At 32.9% G+C, this 15,055-nt stretch overlaps 1 protein-coding gene across 3 annotated transcripts; it reads left to right on the top strand.

Annotated features, from left to right (window-relative positions):
• Window positions 1–820: 820 nt before the first annotated feature.
• LOC105172542 (putative magnesium transporter NIPA4) lies at window positions 821–8,725 on the top strand. 3 transcript variants are annotated; one of them, XM_088885747.1, is made up of 10 exons: window positions 825–1,543; window positions 3,262–3,318; window positions 5,860–5,950; window positions 6,027–6,187; window positions 6,277–6,404; window positions 6,531–6,668; window positions 7,075–7,167; window positions 7,603–7,708; window positions 8,100–8,278; window positions 8,396–8,725. In XM_088885747.1, the coding sequence occupies exons 1-9, from the start codon at window positions 1,387–1,389 to the stop codon at window positions 8,198–8,200; spliced, it is 1,032 nt and encodes a 343-aa protein (XP_088741873.1). In that variant the 5' UTR covers window positions 825–1,386; the 3' UTR covers window positions 8,201–8,278; window positions 8,396–8,725. The 3 variants fall into 3 exon arrangements, with proteins under 3 accessions (XP_088741871.1, XP_088741872.1, XP_088741873.1); XM_088885745.1 differs by having other exon boundaries at window positions 821–1,543; window positions 6,277–6,668; XM_088885746.1 differs by lacking the exon at window positions 8,396–8,725 and having other exon boundaries at window positions 821–1,543; window positions 6,277–6,668; window positions 8,100–8,377.
• Window positions 8,726–15,055: the final 6,330 nt, after the last annotated feature.

Genomic DNA, 15,055 nt, shown 5'->3' with positions numbered 1-15,055 from the left:
AATTTGCTGACATAATATATATATATATATATATATATATGTAATGAACACTCATATTTTTACCGCTTGATTCATTACGAGTCAAATAAATATTTTAAATAAAATCATTAGTTTATATTTTTACACGCGTTGATGTATATAAAAAGGTACATTTCATTTAAAGAAATAATTTATAAGTCAATAGTAAGTTAATTGAGAATAAATATAAGTTTTTATTTATTTATATTATATCAGTAAACTTAGTGATTTTTGACTAACGGATAAATTTATTTATTAGATGAAAATAAGCATAAATGGTATTAAGTAATTTTTCAAACTACAAGGAGTTTATGTTTAATTACACTAAATTTTGAGAAAGAGGAGTGTACTTAATCCTATAATATTATCGCGATATATCATCTTCCTTAAATGTTATAATTTATTTGAAAAAGCCCGTACTTTATTTTCAGAATAATTTTTTTTTAGGGCTAATTACAACAGGCTTCATTATGAGTTATCATAATTATAAATATGCCTCGTTGCTTGAACAATAACAGATACTCCATGAAATTAACGGTCGTCTAACAAATAGCTCTTACAATGGGTTGTCACGAGAAGTATTGTTAGACGATCCCTAATTTCACAGGATATTTGTAATTTTTTGAACAATAAAAAATATTTATGATTATGACAAATTTCATAGGAGCCGTTTGTAATTTATCTTGTGTTTTGGAGCAAATAAACATATTTCTTATTTATTTTTCGTAGCATATTTTATATATATTATATCTACTAAAAATTGTGGAGCATAATTTAAATACATTTCTTGAAATTGAAATTATTCAGAAAAATAGGAAAGCCAAACACAGCCTTCAGAAACTGCACAACTGTGGAAACTAACACGCTGATACCTTGATACTGCTTTCCCGACAGTGAAGGTGGCGTGTGCGTGTGTGTGTGTGTGTTCGTTCGCTTCGCTTGCTTTTTGCTGCGTATCAGCCCCATCAAAACCTCAGTGGGAGACAAGACACAGTTAATTCCGACTACCTAATTCCGATCTGAGAATTTCGCGGCACAAAACCCATTGATTGATGCGCTTTCGCTCTCGCGGAGGGATATTTTCTTCGATCCTTTGTTATCAACGTCGAAAATTTACAGATCTTTCGTACAGAAACCGGAACGTCACAGGAATCGCGTTAATTATACTTCAGTTTCCTCTGTACCCAGTAAAATTTTACTGGGCTGCCACAAGTTGCAGCTGTTGAGCGATTTTGAGGCGAAAACTGGAGGAAACTGGAAAGCCCATTTGCTGGGGGGCAGTGTTTTTTTGTTGTTGTAGTGGTGTAGAATGAGCTTGCGATAGTTTGGATTTCTGGGTTTTGGTATTTTTGTCTTGGGATTGTAAAGATGTCCAATGATGCTAATTCGATTTCGTATAGGGGGATGTCTTCCGACAATATTAAAGGGTTGGTGTTGGCTTTATCCTCCAGTTTCTTTATTGGCGCCAGCTTCATCGTTAAGAAAAAGGGATTAAAGAAAGCCGGTGCTTCTGGCGTCAGGGCTGGTAATTTACACTCTGTACTACCTGATTTTTTTAGTTGCTTTGAAGAGATGAAATTGAGGGAGTGTAGGTGTTTGATGTATTGTCTTTGTGACCGGGAATTGGATTTTGCTTAGGACTGTCTGTTAATTGCAGTACTGACACTCTCTGAGATTGAATTCAATTGTGAATATCTTGATTTTTATGTAGCTATGTCTGCTTGTGTAATGTTACATTTGTGATAGTCTCTTCTGGAACACTTGTTCTAATATGGATGAATCCTCAGCTTTCCATCAAATCCAATACTAGAGGGGATATGTCTTCTGGAAAATTGTATGGTTAATACATCTCAGGGCATTCATTATTGCTCCTCAAGAATTTGATTCCACCCTTCTAACCTTGATGAATACTAGGTGGTGTTTAACTTTCTCAAATGGTTTATTGATTTATCCTTCTGGGCAATTCGTTGCCTGGAATGCACTGATTTAGCAATACAATCATCATGAACCTTAAAATCATCATTCACTTGCTATTCTTCTAATTTCAGGGCATCAATTTTGTTTAACAAGGGGAGTGAAATCATATTTGCTTTGGAAAAGCCATTATCTGTGTAGTTTAAGTCGTAGTCAAGCAGGCCCAACTCCTTTAGTAGCTTGGATTGACTTTTATTTGAAAACTTTGGATCTGAAATATTCTTTATTTGTTCCTTTCTTCACTTTGACAATCTGTTCATTTATGATATTGGGGGTGCATTTAAATTTTTCTGGAAAATGAAGTAGTTTTGTGGATTTCTGATGATGAACTGGTGACTTGAAGCTGAGATTGCAGTACGCAGATCTTCATTTTTATGTAGCTGTAACTGCTAGTTAACTTTTAGTATCCATAAGGCTGTCCAAGAATACTGATTAGTTACAAGATACATATCTGGAATTGATGCCAAGATGAGTCCTGTGGAATACGTCTTCTCTAGAAATAAATGTGGTGAATATGCAATGGACATTTATAAGTAAAAAATATTGTACATTCCGAATAATTAATCCATAATGCTAAACTGTTTGGGTACTTAGAAGAATTACCTCTTTATTGATCTTTTACCTATGATGCTTGTTTGTTGATATTTACAATTTTAGGCACTTAAACATGATAAACAATCAATCAGTCCTTCCAAGCTACTACTCTAATTTGAAGGTGTTAACCGTCCTATTAATGAAAGCTGCAGCATTAGCGAGTATTGTTGATCGACAGAAATGGCTAGTACTTGTAAAATTGCCATGCAATCAAATTTTCTCCCCATCAAGAGATGCCAACAATATGTCCATTCTCTTTAACATAATTTTACATGCATTAGTTTCTTCGATTGTTTGAAGCCAAATTTTGTGGAAAAATAAAAAATAAAAAATGCAACATTTCCTAGTTGCTTGGCAAGAGAAGTCATGCTAAGAGTTTTGTCAAAAAAGTAAGACCGAAAATCAAAGAGATGCATACGGTGCTATAATGGATTTATCATCTTATTGAGATAAATTTGTAATATGCATTACATATTGATAACACAATTTCTGTTACCCTAAATGTCTGCCTTGTTGCTCCAAAATCTCGTTATTGGCTTATCTTTCTCCTGATTTTTCTTGTGGGGTTTCATCTGCTGTATTTGGGATAAATTATGCTTTTGTCGCAATTGGTCAGCTTTTGGTTAGGATATTGAGATCAACCTCTTGTTCTAATATATATTTTTTTTTCTACAGGAGTCGGAGGGTATTCATATCTATACGAGCCACTATGGTGGACAGGCATGATAACAAGTGAGCCATTTATATTTATGTTTCCCTAAAGAAGTAGAATGAGTGTCATGATTAATATCTTTTAACTAAATATGTTGTAAGCCACATGGGCACATTGTAGGTGAGTAAGGAAAAAAACCATTTTGATGGAGCTAATTTACAGATATTTGTTTACTCTTTGTTGTATCTTGGTCTTTCATTCTGTGCATACTGGAAAGGTAATCATTAAGAAAAGCCAGATATGTAAGCATTTGATCTGGGCCCCAAATTACTGCACCGTTGGTCTTTAAACTCTTCATGGATTTGCATATCATGCTGAGGTGTAAACAATTGAAACGACTGGTTGACATTTAAAACTTGTTGGATTTTACTATATCTGATGATAGTATAGTAGATCATTATCTTTGCATTAATATATGTTATTGACCTGATGGAGACTGTTACAAGATTACCACCAAATGACCTGCCTGGTTCTCGTCCATTCTAGCTCTGAACTACAATTTTTTTACTGAGAGAAAGATTCCATGCTATTGGCCTAAGATACTGAGCTTGTACTAACTTCTTTGAGCATGATATGACGCATAATGCTTACTGCATGGTGTAAAGTTCATTGATTTGCTGGAGGACTTCCTGTATAAACTATGAGATAGATTCCCCCAAAAAGTAATAGATGTACTTATATTTCTCATGTTACTATTATGAAGCAAATACTTGAAGTGACTTTGTCCAACATATATCTATTGGCTACCATTTCTAGGCCTCCTCGACCAGAACTGTTCTCAGGGGCATATCTCTAGTTGCTCGGAATCTGCATAATATCCTTTTGCAGGAGGGAGTCAGTATTGACCTCTAATGCATAATAAGGCTTCTTTAATTGATATACTTAGGACGTAGTTTGAAGTTTGAACCTTCCCCATCAATGTTCACAGTTAATTTGTCAACGCCATATTGATTGTAGAGAGTCTTATAGATCAATGGACATTTATTTGCTGTAGTAGGAGGTTGATCGCGAGACCAACTTGATAGAACCTGGAAGATGTACTTTATGTTAAAGGACAGAGATCAGTACTTTCTATATGGTGTTGGTTCTGGATAGGAGTCATGCATATCTGAGTAAAATTATTTAGCACAGTGGTTCTATGAATGAATTGAGTTTTTAGGTGGATCTGAACAGTGTCCTTAAAGAGAATATTAACATTCTATACCAAAGAGTAAGGAGGTCTACCGTCTATGTGGCTGGAATGATGAATTTGAGAACTGCGGATTCTTTTTGGGATGTTCAGTTGTCTTCAGGAAGTTGGGTGCCCAAGAATTTTCTTTGGTCAGCTGATGGTATAGTGCTGCCCAGACTGGAGACAGTATCTATTGTAGAAAAAGGTTATACATGAGCAGTGCTTTGTGCTCATGTGTAAACATGCTGGAGAAAGTGTTAACTGGTTGTATGGCTGCTGGTTTTGGAGCTTCATGACACATATTTTTGGATTCTAGTGTTTTATCCTTGTCTGTCAAAGCTTTTTTGACTGTTGAAGACACATGCAAAGGAGAAGTCGGGTGCAGATGGCAAGAACATTTCATGTGGGCTTGTCTCAAAGAATAGAGTAGTATGTGAAGGTTTGGGTAATACTCTCAGATAGAAAGTTCTTTGTTGTTCTTATCAAATCTTTTTGGTCTTTAGCCCGACACAGTTCTTTTTGGCATGCTTAGGGAAATAAAAAGTATACTTGTCTTCTATAGGCCATAGATTCTTAAATAGTTAAATTTGCTTCTTAAGTGAAATTGCAAACATTTGATAGATTTCAATTAGCAGTTTCTTGACAAAAAAAGTAGAGACATCGGTTTTCGTGTTCTGTGATTGTCAAATCATTGTAATTTTTCTGAATTGATGACATTCTGTCTGTGATAAGGGTGCCATTCAGAGCGTGTACCACCTTATGTTTCTTTTTCCAGCAAAACTAGTATTTTTCAAACTTCCAAATAACGGAAATGAGTTGAAGTATTAGACCTTGAAGTTTTCACATACTCGGCTGGTAACTTCAGTATGGATTGTTTTTCCTGGGGGTCTCATATGTTTGGTTTCTTCTGCAGGACTGCACCTGCTTTCTTTATCTATATAATTGATTTCCAGGGCTGAACATAGTGTGATTTGCCAAATCGGACCTGTCTCTGATGTATGAGTAAACAATATCACAACTACAAGTGATGTGAAAGTTGTGAGGCCCACCAAGTATCTATGTGCATGTTCAGACCCCTCTAAAACAATGTTATGACAGTAACTAAATGGTCTAAATGTATGCCTATTCTGATGGCAAAGAAGTCCTCCCAAACTACGATATGCAATTTATAATGCATTGTCAATGATTTGGTATAATTTATTAGACAAACTTTGTTATATTCCTCATAATGCTCTTATCTGTTTCTTTATTGTCCTCATCATGGTCCTCCATTAACAAGCATCATTTTCAGCCAGTTTTTCTCTGGTTATAATTCAGATTCTTATGTTATTTGGCATTATAAGGTTTCCTGAAACTGATTACTCTATTGGTTTGTCTTCTGTTGCTACAGTGATTGTCGGAGAAATTGCCAATTTTGCGGCTTATGCATTTGCACCAGCCATTCTGGTTACCCCTCTTGGTGCACTCAGCATTATTATCAGGCATGATATTATTCAGTGACCTTAGTTTACTATGGTGCCTTGATTTACTACTCATTCTGGTGCGCACATATTGCAGTGCTGTACTTGCACATGTTATTTTAAGGGAGAGGCTACACATTTTTGGTGTTCTTGGTTGTGCTTTATGTGTGGTGGGCTCAACCACGATCGTCCTACATGCTCCACAAGAACGTGAGATTGAATCTGTCAGAGAAGTCTGGGACCTTGCTACAGAGCCGGGTTTGTGTTTCAATTTTCTGAACTGTCTGATTTATGCAGTTCTATATGTTCTGTGCTGAGCTAAAGATGGCCTTGCATCTTTCCTGCAGCTTTTGTCTTTTATGCAGTTCTGGTGATAGCGACCGTGCTCATTCTAATATTTCGTTATGTTCCTCAATATGGCCAGACGCATATATGGTTCTACATTGGTGTCTGTTCACTAGTTGGTTCATTGTCGGTACGTGTTGCTAATCTTGTTATCTCTCTTCAGTTAACTCCTCTTCCATCTTGTCAAAAAAAGAACACAAAAGAAGATGATTCTTGTGTTGTGTGTAAATGTTATAATTATGGGAAATGCTGGCAGGTCATGAGTGTCAAAGCACTGGGAATTGCACTAAAGCTGACATTGTCAGGAATGAATCAACTAACATATCCCCAGACATGGGTCTTCGCTATGGTTGTCATTGTTTGTGTCCTCACTCAGATGAATTACCTAAATAAGGTAAAGAATGATGTGCTTTGTCAGCAATGTCTCCTTCAGTTTGTTGATTTGCTCTGTAATTGGCTTTCCAACTTTAGGATTATGTTTTCCTGTAAGTAGTCAGCATGGTCCTGCAGCGTTTAGAAGCGGCAGCTGTTTGACTCTTGATAGTGGTCGGTACTGAAGTGTTAGACACCTTACATAATTTGTTTGAAACATCTTATTTTCTGTAGAAACTCTCTCATTTTACATGTAAAAAATTGTCTGTTTAATTGAAAGTCCAAGAGAGTTTTAATCTTGAATTTTTTTTCTTATCCTTTCTCTATTTGTACAGGTGTTCAGAAATTTCCTGAGTGATTGATATTCTTTGCTAGGGCTTCTGTATCATGCTTCAGTATTTCATATATTTTGTGAATCTTGAATGCAGGCCCTAGACACATTCAACACCGCCGTAGTTTCACCCATTTACTATGTCATGTTCACATCCTTGACTATTGTTGCCAGTGTGATCATGTTCAAGGTAACAATGCTGCTTATGGTTTACTGTTATTTGTTGCATGATCCTCTGATAGGTGAATTGATTAACTGGCCAGTCTCATTAGATATGAATTGGCTCGTAAAACATATTTTAGTGAATTATGGTTAAACATGAAAGCTGAATAGAAGGGATTGAGAGTTTAATTTGCCGGTTGATGTTGATGCAAAATTAAGTATTATGAATACATTAGGTATTATTATGCATATGCCTGTGAATTTGCGGTTGTGGATATTGGGTATGCATGAAAATAAGGAGGTTGAGGAAGACTGATGTTATTGTCTTTGAATGCATTTCTCTGATATATTCTTTAATTTTGTTTGTGGCTAAGTAATGAGGAAAATCATTACACTTTAAGGCAATTCTCAATATCTGTCTTGTTTGCCATTTCAACTATACCTTTCATTCCTGTATGTGCAGGATTGGGACAGGCAGAATCCAACCCAGATTGTCACAGAACTCTGTGGATTTGTGACTATTCTTTCGGGGACCTTTCTTCTTCACAGGACAAAAGACATGACCGACGGTACGTTGCAAATGCTCTGCAGATGGCTTCATAGTGGCAATAATTAGACTAATACTGTTCAACTATGGTCAAATTAAAGAAATTGCCCCTAATGTTTTTATATTTTCACTACACTCCATGTCAAAGGTACTTTCGTTACATTACGGGATGCCAGCATGATGAATAAATACATCGCTGGAGTGTCAGTATAATCAATACATTACTATCGGTGGGTGTTCGAAGAATACGTGACAAGGGGTGTCAATATAATTTATTCAAACAGAGTGGTGATTTCTACAATTGAGGAGTTCACAATACTAACTAATAAATTTTCGTAGCCAACGAATTTGCTGGACATACCCGTGATACAAGTAGTAGCTTTCAAATCTCCTTAATGGCGATTCTTATGTAGGTTCTATGGTGGCCTCGAGACTCGCAAAGCATGGTAATGAAGATGGTTTTGGTGATGAAGGCATCCCTCTGAGGCGGCAGGATTCGTCAAGAACGCCGTGATGTATTTTTCTTATTCCTCGTTGACTTGTAACTCTTTCTGTCGAAAGCGAGCTCCCAAAATCATGCTCTTTGGGGAAGGTACAATACCTATTCATCTTGTATTTTAGCAGATACTTCTAGACAAGATTCAACATGCATTTTTCGAGTCTCAGTGTAAGATTGATGATTTTTTCTTCACTTCTCTCCCCCTTCCAGGAAAACCTACAAGAGTGCCAGCAGCCTTCAATTTTCTTCTTGTAAATGTATTTTTGCCAGGTTTTTTCTTTTATTACAAACCACAATTGCAGTTTTGCACGCCAAAAAATGTGGCAAAATTCACATTCCATGTCAGGGGAAAAAAGGAAAAAAAAAAAAACCCATGTGAGCTACTTTGTATCCAGATTTCCATACACTTAAAATTCCATCATGTCTGCTTTCAGTCTGAAACTAAGCCCCGGTAGGTTTTACTTGTTTGTTTGCCAGATACTACTGCTGTACAGTATGTTGTCTATTTTTTCAAGTAACATTCAGGGCTTTTTGTGTCTACCACCCCTCAGGTATTCAATTTTGCGAAAATGACCACCTAAAGTATGAAATTTCTGCAAATAGCCCCTTCTCTTCAGTTGTCTATTGGTCAATGTTTACACAAAATTAATAATAATATTCAACTACCCTTGAGAAGTAAAGGTAAAAACATCATCCTATTTGTTAACCAATTGGTCAATCAAACCAACAAATACATTCAAACAAAACAAAGAAACAACAACGTATTATAAAAATAGATTTACACCCATGTTCGTGCAACTTTTGGGTTGTGAGATATTAATTTTACCAATCAAGCGTGGCCTTATTGGCATGGAGCATTTGGTTTCAAGACTTGGACGTTATCCAACTTGATATTCGAGCTCCACAACCTATTAGGAAACATAATTCAATTTTCATTGAATCAAGTTTTGTTATGATGTACCCACATGAAAGAACAAGTTTTAAGTTGTTAACGAGACTCAAACTCATTATCAACCTTAAAAAAAGAATAGGGCCGAATTTTTTATGGCCTTTGCAAAAATATTTATGTAAAAGGTCCCATTTTTATCTATGTTATGTCTATTATAATTATATGGAAAATATAATAATGATGTCATGGACTAAAATAAAATATTGATATTTCGTGGAAAAATTTACATTTGGTGTGAAAGGGATGGGAAACTGTTGGATTATTAATTTAATTATATGGTGTTCTTATAGTTTCTTAGTAATTAATTAATTATCTTAATGTTCAAATTCTGGACCTGAAATTATTATGTAATAATCTTTGTATTTTTATATTGTCTTTGCTATTTGGACCCTTTTTGAACTTGCCATTGAACAGTTGAAATTTACTTGTCAACTGCAAATACAATTTCTTCTTTTTGTTTGGCCTATTTTCAAATAATTATTTTGTGAATTAAATTCCGTTGAAATCACATTTTGATAAAAATTATAATTATCCCACAATTATTTTTTATCTAATTATAATTATGCTCATTAAACATTTTTTTTATTCCTTCATCAATCTTAAGAACATACGTTAACTTTGAAATTCAACTACAATAGTAAATTTTATAATCAATTATGAAATTGTGTTCGAATCATAATAATTTATTTTTATAATTAATTATAACTCTATCACGATCGATCTATAACAGACCCAAATAAATTAATAATTTTTGTGTAAAATTTCAAAATCATGGCATTTAAATAAAATATTCATTGTATGTCAACATGCAATTGGATCATCTCTTTCTTCTTAAGAATTGATGTAAACTTTAGTAGCCAAGATTAATAAATTGTTTAAGGTTAGGTATCTTCAAATTATTAATAATTGAGATTAAGTAATGTAACCTTACATGTTTTATAATATTAATTTACTTAAAAGAAAGAAAGACATTATAGCAAGCAAAATCCAAAACGTAATATTTTTTTCCGAAAAATTAAAAATGAAGGAAAAATCATTCCAGACATGTTAATGATCAGAGAAAGTAGACCATAAATTTATTAGGAACCGGCCACACGTAATTTTTTACCATGGCGAAAAGTCATGCCAAGTGTTTTTACCATGACTTAAGTTGTAGTAAATAATTTTTTTATGATAAAAAAAATTAATTTTTTTCATCGATTTTATTTAATCGTGGTTAATAGTAATTATTTACCATGACTTTTTACCATAGTTTTGTTAATATTAATTTTTTTCTAGTGAAAAAGAGCAAGATTATGTTTGGTCGAATTTATGTTTTTTTTTTTTTTTTTTTTTGTGGAGGGGGCAAATTCATTAATTTTAATAGATTTTTAACGACGAGAACCAAATTTGATAGAATCTTCAAACTTAAAAGATTAATTCTTATAAGATGGAATTATGAGGGACCAAATTTAAATATATGACATATTTGAGGGTTCGAAAATAATATTTATCTTTTCATATATATTTTTTTGGGGGGAGGGGGCAAATTCTGTAGTTTTAATAGATTTTTAACTATGAGAACCAAATTTGATATATAGAATCTTCAAACTTAAAAGATTAATTCTTATAAGATTGAATTACCAGGGACCAAATTTAAATATATGACATAGTTGAGGGTTCAAAAATAATATTTTTCTTTTTCTATATATTTTTTTTCATGTATGAAGAAAAAGGGGTTGGATTAAATTGATTATAATCATTCCTATCGAATATCAATATTTAACAAAGATTATTATAACAATCGTAATTTGATCAATAATATCAGCACCTACTATTACAGTAGAAACAATGCACGTAGATACAACATCCCACATATAAGTTAGAGTTTGAACCCGTGACCTCTAAGATCATGGGGCCTCAGCTTCGTCAGCTAAGCAATGCCTTATTGGCCGCACTTGATGCACGAAAATTCTAGTTAAAATTGAATTTGATCGAACTCAAATTAATCGTACATCAAATATATTATATTTGATATATAATTAATTTGCAACTGTAGAAAAATGATGATAGCATGGAAAGCGCATTATAATTAGTTGGCGATCCAACCAAACATGTTGTAAAATAAAAATTCTCCAGGCCCGCGAAATTACTTATTTAGGTTTATATGATGGATGTTTTAATACTTTCAGTTCTCTATTTTATGGGTTTCTCAAAATAGTTCGAAAATCCAGACAATTCAACATATTTAATTCCACGAAACCCGTAAAGCATAAGATTTAATGTGTCAAATTTTTTTAATTTCGAGATCGTTCTAAAAATTTCGTAATACAGAGGACTAAATGTGTTGAATTTTTATTTTAATTTTATGATTATTTTAAAAAATTCATAAAATAAATAATTAAGAGTATTGGACCCCTTCCTTTACAGGACTAAAAGAGTAATTTTGTCTGATCGGCCTGTGGCATAGCACTCAACATATTACTTTAACCAAGTTTTATTGAAGGGGTGGAATAAATTAAAAGAATAAATTTGGGTATTTAAAAATTAGTACGGCAATAGGTTCTCTTTTTATAAAAAAGTATAAATAAATAATGGGTTAATTGCACTTAAACCCCTTATAAAATTAAAGTTACACTTTTCCTTAAAAATGCACTTGCACTCCCTCTGAAGATTTTTTGTGCATAACTGTATCGTTTTTATTAATATTTGAATGAGAAATACTAAGAGAAACAAAAGAATTACATAAACTTTCAATTTTACCCGTCAATCAATAACTAGTGTGTGGTGGTTGCGTTAGTGTATTCGTGCATTGTGTGTGTGCGCGCATAAATGAGGGGTAACAAAAGTTTATATAAATTTATTTGTCGATTTCAATATTTTTTATCCAAATTTTTACGTAAGGTATATAGTTTTAATTTGAATAGAGAATTTTGGAAACCGGTGCAAATGTAATTTTTAAAGTTTTTTGGAGAAAATTGTAATTCCAAATTTTTGTAGGGGATTAGAGTATAATTAAGCCCTATGTAATGGGGGTTAATTATTTTAATATTATTAAAAATTATAAAAATATAATTTATATAAAATATATAGTAAACTTATAAATCGTCGTGGATGTGATCCACGATTCAAATTAAAAATAGTTTTTTAAAAAAATTGCATGTCATGGATGTCATCCACGACACCTTTAAATTTTTTTTTTGTTTAGTTGTACTTTTTATAAATTAATTATATTTAATTAATTTTTAAAAATAAAATAAATTTAACAATTATAATGTTAAAATTATATTAATTTAAGAAACACAATAACCTATAAAAATGTGATAGTGTATATTTTTTATACAATTAGAAAAGTCAATAGTTATTGAGAACCCCGCACCGGTACATTTGATTGTTTAGAAGAATCTTTTTGTTGGGTTTGTTGTCTTTCACTCGTTTGTGGCCAATCCATCTTGTTGTGAATATATGATATTTGTTTCGAGCAGGGCGTGTAAAGATACGAATAGTAGTGTATTAGACCAACTCAAATTCCGGGACATCCCAATAATTTTCAAAATGCACAGGTTCAAAAGACTTAGATTATGTATTTCTTTAAGCTATTAAATCATAATAATCATTTACCATTGATGCAACATTAATCATGTATGCAACGTACTTTTTTATTGTGATTGCAAAGGATGCCACATTGAGTCCACTAGCCGCATGAATATTCTCGATTCACAATTTTGACAATATGGATATTGAGTCCATATCCATTCTGGCGTTTATATCAAGGTGGACTGTTGAAATTGATGGTATTTTGTCACCGTATGCTCAACATATACTTATTGCCAACGTTGAATATCTTATATGCAAAATCCGTCCACAGTTGGTTGTTAGTCAACATTACACTACTCTTTACAAACCTCTCACGAAAATAATGGACAATACGTTGAAGCGTCATCTCAGCTATTACTGTCAACGGTAGGCAGCGAGCCTCTTTCAAACTCCATTGATACATTCTGATATGTTGGTTGTCAAAATATCGCATCGCCATCCACCATCATGAGAACTTGACCATTTTTTCTTGTTAATTTGGTCTAAGAATTCAAACGCACCTAGTTTTTTTTACTCTTTATCTCTTCTATAATTCGATTGAATTTTCTGATTTGATATTCAGAGTCAACTCTCCGACAAAGATCCTTCCATACGATATTTTTGTAACGAGTGTTGAAATTAGAACACACATGCCTCAAGCAATACCAGTTGATGTCGTGAGGTGACACAAAATTCGAATTTCCACCTACTGCTTTAATGATACTGAGGTGACGGTCAGAAATAAGGCACATCCCACGTCGTCATCATATAATATGTCTGCACAATTGTTTAAGAAACCACTTTAAAAATGAATATGATTCTTCATTGATAATTGCAAAAGTAAGAGGGAGTACTTGTTGATTTCCATCCACGGCAACATCAATCAACATTTTGTACTTGTACTTTTTGTATAAATTGGTCCCATATATACTAATAAATTCGAGATATTATTGGAACCCTTCGACATGGTTTGAACGCCCAGAGGACATATTCTATCACATATGCACCAGTTGAGAGTTGGAAGGATTTGTGTTCCCATTTAACAATAGTTTTTGGATTAAATTTTTTGAGAGCTCACATGTATTTGGGTAGCTTTCAAACTGAGCTCTCCCATATGCCGTAAATAATTTCACGTGTCATTTTCAAACTATACTATGCCTTTTGGTATGGTATATCGAACCATGAAACTCTATCTAGATTACCATGTTCAAGGGACATATCATTCAAAATACATATATGGTCCCTCTAATATTTGGTTTTTATTCAGCGTCCAATGTAAACTTCCATGAGTTGGAATCCAACTCGCAGGATCCAAGAAAAATGATAAAGTGTCGTCATCTTTGATTTGTATGAGAGTTTCTTTAATACGGCCGATATATTAGCACGAATATTTCGCAGATACTTTCAAGGAGTATTCGTTACTACTTCAATTGAATTATTACTTTGTAGGTGAAACAAATTTTTTTCTTATTAAATTAGTCTTACAACTGCAAAGATATACCTCCTCACATGTATTAACATGTGAATATGTATAGAGATAATTTGATCATAAGTAAATGTATTTGACCTGCAATAAATCAATTTGAGGTAAATGTAAATTTGTATCTATTTTTTTTATTAGTATCAACAAACTTTGTGAATCTTGACCAACGGATGAACTTAATTGTTAGGTGAAAGCAAACCGTAGAAATATTAAATATAATCGTTTAAATTACAAAAAAAATATGTATAATTATATCAAATTTTTTAAAAAAAAGGAAAGTGTAATTATCCTAATATAATTGCTTATTTTTTTTTGAAATGTTGGTAATAATGTCATGTCAGTAAAATTCATTCATATAATATTCACATGGATTTCACCAGCCTAGGAATCAAGAAATCAGAAAAGTTTCCAAAGTGGTCCACCATGACACAAACTTAAAATTTCAATGGATTCCCAAAACTATGAAGATATTAAGTAAAACTGGGGTTGCTTTTTCAATTCATATTCGAATGATGTTTCGTTATATGATAAATATAAGGATAAATTACAATTAATTCAATCATGTAAATTCTGGGATTTGGTATTTTTAATTTCGTATGAATTAATTTTCATAATTTAATTTCGTAACTTTAATATTTTATAATTTCAGTCTTTTGACCAGAAAATTGTATGTTATTTGCACATAATTCAATTAAATTGCAAAAATCAATTTATACATAACTAAAATTATTTTTGTTTCATAAATATTATCATAACATTAATTACGTAACAAATATTTGAAAAATTGGAAATGAAGACCAGAGTTTGGAAAAACAAAAAAACAAACACTCACACTCAATTTTTTTCATTACGAAAGGGTTGGGGAATTTCGATTTCGATCACC

This window comes from Sesamum indicum, linkage group LG10 (genome assembly GCF_026168435.1).
Source record: "Sesamum indicum cultivar Baizhima isolate 11 linkage group LG10, ASM2616843v1, whole genome shotgun sequence".
Taxonomy (NCBI): Eukaryota; Viridiplantae; Streptophyta; class Magnoliopsida; order Lamiales; family Pedaliaceae; genus Sesamum; species Sesamum indicum.
This window is presented reverse-complemented; position numbering and strand designations above follow the sequence as displayed.